The sequence below is a fragment of the Myotis lucifugus genome, unplaced genomic scaffold (assembly GCF_000147115.1).
Source record: "Myotis lucifugus unplaced genomic scaffold, Myoluc2.0 scaffold_39, whole genome shotgun sequence".
In the NCBI taxonomy this organism is placed as follows: Eukaryota; Metazoa; Chordata; class Mammalia; order Chiroptera; family Vespertilionidae; genus Myotis; species Myotis lucifugus.
The window spans coordinates 976,574-990,210 of record NW_005871087.1 but is presented as its reverse complement, the minus strand read 5'-3'; the positions used below and the strand labels follow the sequence as shown (position 1 = coordinate 990,210).

At 45.3% G+C, this 13,637-nt stretch overlaps 1 protein-coding gene across 1 annotated transcript in view; it reads left to right on the top strand.

The window, feature by feature from the left end:
• The first annotated feature begins 2,344 nt into the window (after positions 1-2,344).
• The window catches only part of CMTM8 (CKLF like MARVEL transmembrane domain containing 8), a 39,242-nt gene continuing 27,949 nt past the window's right edge, over positions 2,345-13,637 (top strand). Inside the window, exon 1 of the mRNA XM_023752950.1 lies at positions 2,345-2,363. Within this exon, the coding sequence (XP_023608718.1) occupies positions 2,361-2,363 (3 nt within the window). The 5' untranslated portion in view covers positions 2,345-2,360. The remainder of the gene's footprint in view (positions 2,364-13,637) is intronic.

The following is a 13,637-nucleotide window of genomic DNA, read 5'->3' as shown; positions in this document are numbered from 1 at the left end:
TCCTTTTATATGAAGTGTCTAGAGTAGGCAACTCCCTAGAAACAGAATGTAGATTAATGCTTGCCAGGGGCTGTGGTGGGAGAGAGAGGAATAGGAAGTGGCTGCTAATGGGCAGAGGGGTTTCCTCTGGAGGCAATGAAATGTTCTGAAATTAGATAATGGTTATGGTTGCATAGCTCTGTGAATATACTGAAAATCACTGAATTGTGTACTTTAAAAGGGTGAAGCTTATGACATATGAGTTAAATCTCAAAAAAGCTTTTTAAAAATGATGGGAGCTCTATATCCTCAAGAGGTTTAACAAACCCTCAGCTTGAAAACTGGCTTTGGTGTTCAGCTACTCCCCAGGATTCCTATTTTATTTCATTTTTGGCCTCTTAGGATTCCTTCTTTTCATGCCAGCTCAGCAAACTGTTTTAAAATGTTTTCTGTTTTATCCATACTTGTTTCATTTGGGAGAATACCCAGGCTGTCACATCGCCAGAAATTGACAGCAGAATCCTTTCAAGTTTTTAAATTTAAAAATGTTAAAGTTGCAAAGGAAAATGGAAAGAATGGTATCATGAACTTTCTCTTCATTCACTGTGATTTCTCAAATGTAAATATCCTGCTTCATCCTTCCGCTCTCCCAATCTGTCTACTTAATATTTTTGTGGAGCCATTCAGGAGTAGGTTACAAACACCATGAACCCCAAACACCCCAGGTATTTTAGCATACATCTCCCAAGGACGAGAATATTCTCCTATATAACCACAGTATAACCATCAAGTTCAGCAAACTTATCCTTTATACCAATACAGTTCATACTTAGATTTTACCAGTAGTCCCAATAACATCCTTTCTATTCACTTTTTCCTGCCCAGGATGTAGTTCAGGGTCACGCGTTGCATTTAGTTGTCACATCTCTTTAGTGTCCTTTAAGCAGGAATAGTTCTCAGTTTTTCTTTGTCCTTCAAGATCTTGACAATTTTGAAGAATCCAGGGGAGTTATTTTGTGGAATGCTCCTCCGCTTGGGCTTGCCTGGTGTTCCCTCGTGAGTAGATTCAGCTTATGGTGTAGTCAGGAATACTACTGATGTGGAGTTCTTCTTAGTGTGGCTTATCAGGAGGCACGGATGGTGGCATGTCTTGTGATTCGTGAATCTAACCCGATCCCTTTTCTGAAAGCTAAACATGGGCTACTAAAGTCTGAGCAGAAATGACAGACTTTATAATCAAACAGATCTGGCTCTCAGTCCTGCTCTGGCTTCTACTAGCTTTCTGATTGTAAACAAAATAGTTAACATTTTTAAGCTGTCTGTAAAATATATCTAATAATACCTACATCTTGAGATTATTGAAAAATTAAATACAAATTCCTGTAAATTGTTTAGCACAGTGGCACAGTAAGAACTCATAACTTTTTTTATATATATATGTATTTTATTAATTTTTACAGAGAGGAAGGGAGAGGGATAGAGAGTTAGAAACATCGATGAGAGAGAAACATCGATCAGCTGCCTCCTGCACACCCGGCACTGGGGATGTGCCCGCAACCAAGGTACATGCCCTTGACCGGAATCGAACCTGGGACCTTTCAGTCCGCAGGCCGACACTCTATCCACTGAGCCAAACCAGTCAGGGCCTCATAACTTTTTTAAAAAATATATTTTTATTGATTTCAGAGAGGAAGGGAGAGGAAGAGAAAGGTAGAAACATCAGGGATGAGAGGGAATCATTGATAGGCTGCCTCCTGCAGGTTGGACCGAGCCCGCAACCCATGCATGTGCCCTTGACCAGAATCGAACCTGGGACCCTTCTGTCCGCAGGCTGATGCTCTATCCACTGAGCCAAACCGGCGAGGGCAGAACTCATAACTCTTGTTTTAGGGGGTGGTGATCTTACCCAAGTGTCATAGGGGCCTCCTGTCTCTTGAGGGTATTGGTGATATTCCTCAGAACCTCAGTAGCTCTGTATGAGGAACCTAAAGGCCTCCCATATATTTCCACTAATTTGCAAAGAGCCAGTGTTCTCTTGGTCTTCTCACCCACCTCCTCTACCCTTGCTATTGCCCATCCCCGGTGTCTACAAGTCCATTTGCCTGAGTGTTGGGTTAGTTTTAAGTGTTGACCAATGATGGGGGTAGAAGTTCTTGGCAGATGCACCCAGACCTCCCACACCATTCTCCTTCCCTTCTTGTATTATTTTGTCACCTTCCCTCTTGGATTACTCATCCTCCTCACGTCCAAATCCTTCTCCCTCTATGATGCAGAGAAACTCCCTCCAGCTTCTATCTTCAAACTTGGATATCGTAACCCTGTGAGGGTCCCACAGCACCAAGGCTCCATGCTGAACCAAGGACCTACTCCTTAGAGGGCAAATGGTGTGATATAAGTAGAAACTTATTTTTCTAGAACGATTGTTTTGATTCTGTTCATTGTGCTACTTGTGCAACAGTGATGCCGTGGTATTTCTCTTATCTTCGTATCATCTTGTGAGGATAGCACGTAATTTGAACCTGTATGAGCAATATCTTGACGGAGTTACTGCCCTGCTGATGATTAGAGTATTGCTTTTGGCTAACCATGGGCTTTATACAGACCTTTCACCTAAATTCCAGGGCTTAGCTGTAGTTGCATCACAGAGGATCTTGTTTTTTAGATGTGAGTATCAGCGGGGGCCCGGCATAGTGCCGATGCCACATAGGTTGTGTTTCTGTAGCCTGTCTCTCTTCAGTGGGTCCCATGAAAGGAGCATTGGATGTTGCATCTTCTGTGTCTTATGCCACCTCCCACTCTTCTCCAAGGAGCGGTTTGTCTGGGTGAACTTGTTTGGTGAGGCTACCAGACCTTCCATATGAAACTGAGGGATGTCTTTTTCACCTTCAATGTTTTGCATAAATGGGTGACACTTCCACGATACTGTTGTCCGTCCCTGTCTCATGAGAAGGTGTTTGATCTTAAACAGAAGGGGGAAGGGAAGAAAGAAAGAGACAGTGTTTGCGGTGGTAAAGGCCGTTGGTATCTAGGGAGGCTCACATACTGAGGCATCAGGCGAGGTGAGACACCAGGGTTGTCGCTGCTGATGACTTAGGAGCTTGGACAGGAAGTTCTCCAGGGGAGTGGAGCTGCCCTGGACACTGTATTTGAGGGAGGTGAGAGTTTTGGGGACTGTCTTGTGTTGCCCAAACTTGTAGGACTTTGACTATCTAGTCACTGTTCTCCTAAATTATGTTAGTTGTCCCAGTGAAAAGTCTTCGTTTCAGAGAAGCCTGTGAAACGGAAATGAGACCGGTCCCCAGACCAGTTCTGCTGGCCTGTGTAGTGCTGAAAATCAGAATTAATTGTCAGTATGTAAAAGTCAGATAGTCTAAGGGAATCTAGGTTTCCATGTAAAACTGGACAAATGCACAACATTGGGCCCACAGTCCCTCACGGCAGTAATTTACGGGAGCCAAGAAATAGCTGCCATAAGCATGTGAGAGTGTAGGTCACGATGCATGTTTGACTCTTGTGACAAAGACCAAAATAAGTGGCTTTCAACAAGGGAAACTTATTTTTCTCTCATTTGACAGTCAAAGAAGTAGTTGCCCAGGACAGAGATGACGGCTCCATAGTGCCGAAGGTCTAGCCCAGGGGTGGGCAAACTTTTTGACTCGAAAGCCACAATGGGTTCTTAAACTGGACCGGAGGGCCGGAACAAAAGCATGGATGGAGTGTTTGTGTGAACTAATATAAATTCAAGTAAACATCATTACATAAAAGGGTACGGTCTTTTTTTTTTTTTTTTTTTTTTAGTTTTATTCATTTCACACGGGCCGGATCCAGCCCGAGGGCCGTAGTTTGCCCACGGCTGGTCTAGCCGCTTCTGTCTTGTTTCGTCTGTCCTCTCTCTACGCTGGGTTCCACCTGGTCCCAGATGCTGCCTTGTTTCCAACCATCATGTCTGCGCCAGTCTAGAATAGGAAGGGAAAGTGGAGGATGCACCGATTCAGGACCCAGCCTGGAAGTTGCAGGTATCATTTCGTCTCACATCCTATTGGCCAGAATGTGCTGGTGTGACCACATTTGGCTGCAGATGAGGCTGGGGATGCATGGTCTCCATCTGTATGGCCATGTGCATAGCTAACACCCAGTTCTTACTAAAGGGAGAAGGTGAGAGTGGGCAGTATAAACAACTAGTGTTCTATACTGTGAATGGCCTTGCACTCACCTGTTTGCTGCAGTCCTGGGCTCTCTCATCTTCTCACGACTGAGGCCAAGAGTCATTGCTTTTCACTCTCACCTCTACTTGCTGTTCCCCTTTGCTGCAAAACTTCTTGAAAGACTTGTCATTATTTCCTAATTCCTCCCATCCTATTCATTTTTGAACCCACTCCAGCCAGCCTGTCAGTCTGTGATTCTCGTGCTCACAACTGTAAACCTACATTTTGCCCCACCCTGTATATGGGTCTTATTTGGATGCAGACTCTAATGTTGAAAAAAATTATAAGACAATCAAGAGGTATTTCAATATTGACTAAGTATTGATATTAAATAGCTTTTTTAGCTATGATAATGATGATTTGGTTATAGTAGAAAAAAAGTTCAAAAACATTCTATCCAGACCTAGCTGGCATGGCTCAATGGTTGAACGTTGACCTATGCACCTGGAGGTCACGGTTCGATTCCCGTTGTGGGCTCAATCCCCAGTGGGGGATGTGCAGGAGGCAGCCGATCAATTATTCTCTTTCACCATTGATGATTGATGTTTCTGTCTCTCTCTCCCCCCTCCCTTCCTCTCTGAAATCAATAAAAAATATTTTTAAAAAACATTCTACCCACAATGTTATTAATTCTCACCACCTCCAGTATTATCCTCTTTGCCAAACTAACATCCTCTCAACCGATCTCCCTGTTTCTCCTCCCATTCTCCCAGTCCCCAGTCTGTTCTCAACAGGGCAGCCAGAGAGCCTGCCCAGATGTTACACATGCCTTTCCCCATCTCATTCGGAGTCAGAGCCAAGGTCTGTTTGGTCTACATAACCCCATGTCCTGCTCCCCTCCTGGGTCAGCCACTCCAGCCACTCTGACTTCCTCAGACCTGCCTTATTTTTCTCCACAACATTGATCTCCATCTGACAGTCTGACAAATGTATTCTTTTCTTTTCGGTCTGATACTCCCACTATAATGTGTGCTATGTGAGAGTAGAGACTGTATTGTTCATACCATATCCCCAGGATTAAAATAGCTCCTTGTATATAATGGGCACGAAATACATGTTTGTTAAAAGAAAAAAAATGTTCATGGGAGGAAGAGTGGGGTGGGAGGTGGCATTAGGAGAAAAACATTGACAAAGGTCCTTTGGATGTGGAAGGCAATAATGAAAAAAAGGTTGAGAAATAAGGCCTTGGCCCAAGCTGTGGGGCAGCACATGGACCTTCAGGGCCTGCTCTGACTCTCTCTCTCTCTCTTTTTTTTTCTCTGACTCTTGTTCCTGTATTTTTCTTTTCTCTTTTCCCATCAGGGGACAGTCAGGGTTGTTTTATCTATGATATCTGCATGTCATACAGCAAAACTTTGATAATTGTCTCTAAGTGGGGAAAGACCACTTGAATTTCTTCTTTTCAGACTGAACCATGATTGGAGTAGGGGATGGAGCTCACAACCCAGGCATGTGCCCTGACCAGTGATCTCTTGGTTCATGGGTTGACGCTCAACTACTGAGGCACACCGGGTGGGCTTATTGAAACATCTAAGTAACTGATTCTACAGGATTCCTGTGGCCTTTCCTTGTTGAGGGGAAATTGAAGGCCTGACACTATAGGGCAGTAATGGAGGAGAGTCTCAGAGGCCCCAGGTAGCGCAGTCTAGGTACGTGCCTTCTAATCAGCTGATCTGGTCCAAGAATGAAGCTTCGAATCCTAGGGAGGATGGGGAACATCTCTGAGATATTCCAGTTTCCCAGGCAGCAGTGGGTACATGCTGGAGGTGTTTCAGTTGGAAGCTATGTAACATAGAAGAAAAAAGCAGAGACCTTGCATAGAATTACATATATTTATATACCTTCAGAAATGGGTAAAGATGCCCTGGCCGAGTGGCTCAGTTGTTTGGAGCATCATCTGTAACCAGAAGATTGGTTTGACTCCTGGTCAGGGTTGTGGGTTCAATCCCCCTGTTGGAGTGCATACAGGAGACAGCTGATCGGTGTTTTTCTTGCACATTGATGCTTCTCTTTTCCCTGCTTCCTCTCTCTCTAAAAATCAATAAAAACATATCCTCAGGTGAAGATTTTTAAAAAGGGCAAAACATTTTTTAAATGAGCGAAGTCCATGTAAGCTCTGTAGACTAGTTAAGTGTGTTGTGCCTGTATCAATGTCCAGGTTTTAATCAAGTACTCTAGTTATATAAGACTAGGGTCCCTTGGCCTGGCCTGCGCCCTCTCGCAATCCGGGACCCCTCAGGGGATGTCGGATAGCTGGTTTCAGCCCGATCCCTGCAGGCCCAATCCAGACAGAAGGAAGCCCGATCTTGTGCACTGAGTATCTGTCCCCTGGTGGTCAATGAGTGTCATAGTAACCAGTCAACCGGTCGTTCGGTTATTCGGTTGCTTAGGGTCATATGTGTGTATATATATATATGTATATATATATATGCAACTATTGGGAGAAGATGGGGAATGGGTACAGAAAACCTCTCTGTACTATTTTTTTGCAACTTCTTACAGTCCATAATTAATTCAAAATAAAATGGTGTTGTTTTTTTAAAGCAGTTCAGACTGCATCCCTTTCTATGAAACTACAGTAAAGGGATGAATGGTCGCCTCATGGGGATGGGCACAACTGGATCCAGAGAAAAGAATGAATCTGGAAGCCTTATTTCTTGAATTTTCCTTTTCCTGAAGGTCTGAGGGTACCCAGCACCTGCCTGGTGAATGGTGAGTTAAGGCAGTGACCTGGGCACTATAAGGCCTGGGCCCCAAACCTTGCCACCTTAAACCCAGTTCCTCTCATGTGAATTCATTTTTTACAGGAGGAGGGGACCTTTGCTGCTACTCTGTGGATGGCCAGGGGGAGTTAGTTTCACAGCTTGTATTACTGTTGTTTTAAATTACTTGGTGATCGAACATAGGTTGTAAACTGTCTTTTTAAAAAATCTTTTTTGTTGAAAATATTACATGTGTTCCCTTTTTCTCCCCATTGATCCTTTCTAGCCCACCCCGTCCCCCACCCCAGGCCTTCACCACCCTATTGTCTGTGTCCATGGGTTATGCATATACGCATACAACTTCTTTGGTTGATCTCTTTCCACCCACCCCCACCTCCCCTCTGAGATTCGACAGTCGTTTCCATGCGTCTATGTCTCTGGATCCGTTTTGTTCAGCAGTGTAAACTATGTCTTGGAAGTAGAAAAAATGTTAGGTGAGATTATATCACCCCTCCAATGATCTATTGCTGTCATTCTCTTCAATCTAGATTTACCTTGGGGTTTGATTTTTAACAACCATGATCTGGAAACGGGATGTTTCCTGTCTTTCAGGTGATGATTGGAGACCATATTCAGAAAAGGCTGAGCATTCCTGAGGTTGGGTTTGTGTGTGGTAGAAATGCCTATCTCTCTCATTCAACCCATGTCACCTTGGATAGTGGCCCCCTCCTGGTGTGGGGCAGCTTGAAATTGGATATTTCCAAGAGGCCTTGAGCTCCTCTTTCAGAGATGCCTTTTGACAGATAAGAACGATCAGCCGTAGAGACGGGGACACCTCGTGAGTTTTTGAGAGTTGGGTGCAAAACCCAGGCTCCTGAGTCCCAGTCTAGAGCCCTTCCTGTTGCCCACACATTGCAACCTGGTATAGGCTCTATCCACTGAGCCAAACCGGTTAGGGCTTGTATTCTATTTTTTATCTTTATTGTTTGAATGTATTACATATGTTTCCCTTTTCCCCCCATTGGCCTCTTTTAGCCCACCCCAGGCCTTCATCTTTTCTTAAAGTAAACTTAATTACCAAACGGGCATGTGCTAGTTACTATGTCTGCATGGTCAAAAGGCAAAATTATAAAAAGCACTGCACAGAAATCTTGCTACTCCACCTCTCCTTGTCTTGCCCCAGCCATTATCTCTCACAGGTTTCTTGTTGACCATTCTGTTGTTTCTCAGGCCAGGCTTTCTCCACCTCAGCACTATTGACATTGGGGGCTGGGTAATGCTTTGTTGTGGAGACTGTCCTGAGCGTGGTGGGCCCTTATCAGCATTCCCGACTTCTATGCATCAGACACCAGCAGCACCCCCAGCCCAGCCATGACCATCAGAAATGCCTCCTGGGGGACAAAATTGTCCTTGGGTGAGAACCACTGCTTTAGGCAAATAGAAGCAAATGTGACTATATATCTTTACTTCCCACCTATTTGACTTAAAAGTAGCAATCTATACACATAGCTCCTCTTCCTGATTTTTGATATTTGATATATATTTACTGATTTTATATATACAGGGTGGAGCAAAAGTAGCTCTACAGCTGCAATACAAATGAATAATACAATAATAAATAAAAATACGAAGATTAAACTTTGTGTTTCACATACTCACAACTGTAAAGCTACGTTCGCCCCACGCTGTCTATGTTTTATACTTTACATGGGTAGAGATCCCTGGGTCCATGCACAGAGGTGGTCCTCACCTTGGCGGCTGCATAGCATCCCCTGGTGTGGAGGCACCATCATTGATTCAGCCAGTCCCCGTGTTGCCAGTCTGCTACCCTGTGCTCAGCCAGACAGCATCATTCTGGATCCTTCTCCCTGGTGCAGGTGTATCTGCGGCACAGACCCCCAGAAGCGGAGTGGCTGGATCAAGGGTAAATACATCTCATTTTGGTGGTTGCCGCCAGATTCCCCCTCACACGGGCTATGCCCTTTGGCATTCCCATCAGCAATGACGGGGAGGCCTGTTTTTCCACGGCTTCGCCAGCCGTGTTATGAAACCTCTGGGTTCTTGCCAGGTCCGTAGGTGAGAAATGCCTCATTTTCCTGATAGCATCGCACTTATTTTCATAGTCTGATTCATCTTGAACAAGGAGCTCAGTGAAACTTGGCTTTGCCTGCTCTCTCCTGAGCGCAAATGTCCTGGGCTGGACTCGGCTGTTTCCAGGCCTTTGCTCTGGCTGCGCCTTCCACCAGGAATGCGCTTCCTCCTCACTTTCACAATTTTCACGGTCCTTTGAAGCTTCCAAATGCCATCCCCTCCGAGAAACTTCCTGATTCTGCTTCCCGCCCCCACTGTCCAGTCACTTCCTTCTCCGCATACTCGCCTTACTGCAGCCGCTCTGTGATGACACCAGTCACGTCGTTCGTTGTCAGGTTGCCCAGGGTCACGTGGGAGTCCAGAGTCAGACAGGTCTGGCTTTGAACTCCAGCTTTGCCATTAACCATCTGCAGGTCTTTGGCCAAACTTCTTAGCGTCTCTGTGCCTCAGTTTTCTCGCCTATGAAATGGGAACAGTGCTTCCCTCACAAAACTATAGAGAGGAATTAACAAGAGACCCTGAACAAAGAGGGGGACAGCAGACAAGCGTTTACACTGCAGGTTCATTGGGGTCAGGAATGCTGACTGCTCTTTAAGGAACTTCTTTGGGGCCTAGTATGATGGAGGAAGCCCACACCCAAATTTATCAATGTCCACCCACTGCTTAACCCCCTCTACGGATCCTCATGGCCTTCAGGTGCGTTCCAGACCTCTTCCGTGGCCTCAAAGGCCCTATGTGACTTGGGCCTGCCTTCCTTTCCAGCCTCATCTGCTGTCTGGTGGCTTGTCTACCCCTGAATCCTGCATCTCCCCAGCTCCACTGGACCTCCAAGCACTGGACCTCCAAGTTCTAGAACGCCCCTTGCTGTCTCATCTCTGCTTCTTAACACGTGCTGTCCCTTTTGTCTGCCTCACCTGGCCCGTATCCTTTTGGCCTCTGCTAGATGTCACTTCCTTCAGGAAGCCATCCTTGATCTCCCACCCCCTGGCCTGGGTTGTGTGCCTTCCTCTGTACTTGAGGAACAATCAGGACTTCCTTCTCTTCAGGCTTCCACAGCCTTACATTGCAATGGCTGGTTTACTTGCCTAAATCTCCCTAATTGTTTAGCACACGCCCTGCCCCCTGCTGGGAGAAGGGGGCATATCTCTCATCTAGTATAGTGCATCTGTGATGAGTGCCTGATACAGTGAGGGATGGATGGACAGATGGATAATGGAAACATAAGATAGGCCGTCATCACTTGTTCTGATTTGTCTTTATTCCAGCCAGCCCAGTTGGAACCTGTTTCCCTTTGGAGGGCTCTGGATTTCTTTGCCCCTCCCTGCTCCTGGCCCCATGACTGGCCAGGTGGCCCTGGAGAGATCACTTACTCTTCTGGAGCATTTATTAAATGACCTAGTGGGGCTGCAGGGTTGCTTAACTGAGGGCTCTGTTGACATTGTATCCCATGAGAGTACAACCCATAGGGTTGCATAATGTGCCGTGTTGCTCCAGATTTGAGGATCCATAGTCAGGCCTTACTCACCCAGGTTTTTCTTGGTGAGAAGAGTGCCTAATTCAACCACAGAGGCACAGTAGGGCGTGTGCACCTTATGGGTGCTTTAGTGAACTTTTGATCCTAGCCAGAAGAGGGCAGCAGAGCAGCCCTCTGTATTGTCCACGTTTTAATTATTATTATCTTTTAAAATATATTTTATTGATTTCAGAGAGGAAGGGAAAGGGAGAGATAGAAACATCAATGATGGGAGAATCATTGATCGGCTGCCTCCTGCACCCCCCCTACTGGGGATCGAGCCCACAACCCGGGCATGTGCCCTTGACCAGAATCGAACCCAGAACCCTTCATTCCACAGGCCAACGCTCTATCCACTGAGCCATACCAGCCAGGGCTACGTTTTAATTATTTTAATAAACCATCAAGAGGTTACCTTTTCAACTCTCACCCCATGTGTTTGCTCCCAAAAGATGGTTGTTTTCCTGGAAGATTTGTGGTCTGTGTTAGGTTAGGTGGCTCAGGATGCGGCGCAAGAAATAGAGTCCAGTGAATCAGAAAAGAAAGGAAAGGAAAGTTTATTCTGCGTCCCCGGGAGACCCACGTACCCCCAAAGACAGGGCAAGTGGATTCACGCCAACATGGAGGGGGGCGCTTTTTTTATACTGCGGTTGGGTGAGGGGCGGGGACATGAGCTGAGGTATTCAGCTGAGGAAGCTTCAGCTGCAGGGGGGTCAGCAAGGTATTCAGGAATGAGTCAGCATCTGTGTGGGGGTATGTGGATTCAGGGAGAAGAACCCGGTATCTGTGTCTGGCACGTTGATCTGTGAGAAATTCCAGGGGGAGTCCATTGTCTCATCACATGTCTGCATGTATCCGATCCTGGGCTCTCTCCGACCTAACAGTCTGGTCATTGTACAGAGAGAATATATTCCCCTATTGTGTGTTAGTGTAAAAAGATGGTTTTAGGAAAATTGCCCTCTACTTTTTTTTTTTTTTTTAATCCTCACCCGAGGATATTTTTCCATTGATTTTTAGAGAGTGTGGAAGGAAAGGAGGGAGGGAAGTAGGGAGGGAGGGGAATGGAAGGGAGGAGTTTAAATTCGTCTTGGGCTCACACCTTAAAGGATCCTGATATATTTCCATCTCGAACAGTTCGTGGACCTAGACATATAGTGGGAGGTGATAGAATGCGAAGGCACTGTTTCCAAGTGTAACTGTTTCTTCCCCTCCTTTTTGGAGGAGAGGTCAGAAGGGATATTGGTTTGAATCGATGAAAGTACTGGCTTAGTTTACCCTGTATTTTGTAAACATGTTGGAGGACTTTGGCTTAACCTAGCCAGGATTCTATCTAGCTCAGCTATCCCAACAATGGAGGGAGATTTCCCTTCTACAGGAGTCATTGACTCAATGGGTAAAACATCATAAACCAGTGGAAAGGTAGTTTTATTTATTTGTTGTTGTTTTTTAAAAAATATATTTTTATTGATTTCAGAGAGGAAGGGAGAGGGAGAGATAGAAACATCAATGATGAGAATCATTGATTGGCTGCCCCCTGCATGCCTCCTCCTGGGGATCGAGCCCTGACCTCGAATTGAACCAGTAACCTTGGGTGTCTGGGACGACACCCAACCAATGGAGCCAGGCCAGCCAGGGCATATCATTGATAATATTTTTATGAAGAAGAAGAAAAGAAAAAACATTTCTTTTCAGAAGGCATTAATGTGAAGAAGCCAGTTGGTGCGCCAGAGAACGCTGGACTGAATGTCAAGAAGTTCCTAGTTTTGAGACTGTGACCAACTGTGTGACAGTGGGTATCATAGCACTACTGTTTTCGCATGTGTACAATGAAAGGCTTGCACTCTATAGTCATAAATATTCCTGAAAGGGCGAGGGCTAGGTTGCCCCAGGGTAGGGGCTACGTCCTACTCTGCTAGCCACACCCAGGCGGCAGAGCACAGTCCTTTCTCCTCCCCTTACTCCAACCCCCCCTATATAACCAGTCTCCAGGCGGGGTTCGCTCAGCTCAGCCACTTGGTTTGCCTTGGTGTCGGTGAGCCTGGTGGATGGGGAGCCCAAGCTAGCTTGAAATACAGATTCTTATGCTTTTGCATCGAATTGGCTCCCTGATGTGGTTTCTTGGGAATCTTGAAATCTGGGCACAACAATTCCTTCTGATGCTGAACATTTTGTAACAAAAATAGACTCAAATTCCTTATGGTGAAATGGAGTGGTCACTCATCTCTAATTTTTTTTCCTAAATAAGCAGAGCATAGTCTGTTCAGAGTCTAGATTTCCAGGTTTGACTTCTTGCGTAAAAGATAAAATATAATCATATTTTAAAGATAAAAATAACACTTTGAAGTTAATTTTCTACTTGGAAAAAAATGGTGCTGGAAAAGTACAAAATGGAATCGTCTGCCTTTGTTTGCTGTTCGGTTTATGGTGCCAAGTGCCTCTCACAGGATGTTTCTGTTCCCTATACCTTAGCGTCCCTTCTCTCTTCAAAGTTAATTTTAAGTCTGAGAGCAAAGATGTCCCTGGTCGAGGGAGGATAAGATGAAACAAAGCCCCAGGAAAGCAGGCTGGCACCCTGACAAGCCATAGCATTGATGAGAGGTGGAAATAAGATAAGGAACCAGAAGCCCTTTTGAATTTAAAAGTACACTTGTGGGTGCTTGAAATCCCCTGGGCATTTTAAGCCCAGAGAGGAGATTATAGCACATCTCAAAAGGCATTGGCCCTTAACCTTCTTTAGCAGGTCAGGAATCTGTTGAGAACGGAGGAAAGCCAAGGTCTCTCTTCACACACACACACACACACACACACACACACACACACACACACCACGTTTTGCCTGTAATTTTAGAATCTTTTGAGACCCCCCAGATCACTAAGAGATTTACCCGCTGAGTTTCAACAAAGGAACCAGGGCATTTGGTGTAGAATCTTGTCTTTGAAGAAGAACCTTGTCTCCAGTTTTAATTCCCAAGTGGCCCTATTGAACTACTCAACTAATTTTGTCTCTCTAACCTCCAACCTTTACAAACAACCATACGCCTAATTGTGCAGCTTTCTCCTTCTTCCAGCAAATTGTTCTTGATCGCTGTTACATGAACTTTAAACGGACGTCCAAATTGCACAAGTCCAGAATCCAAAATAAACAAA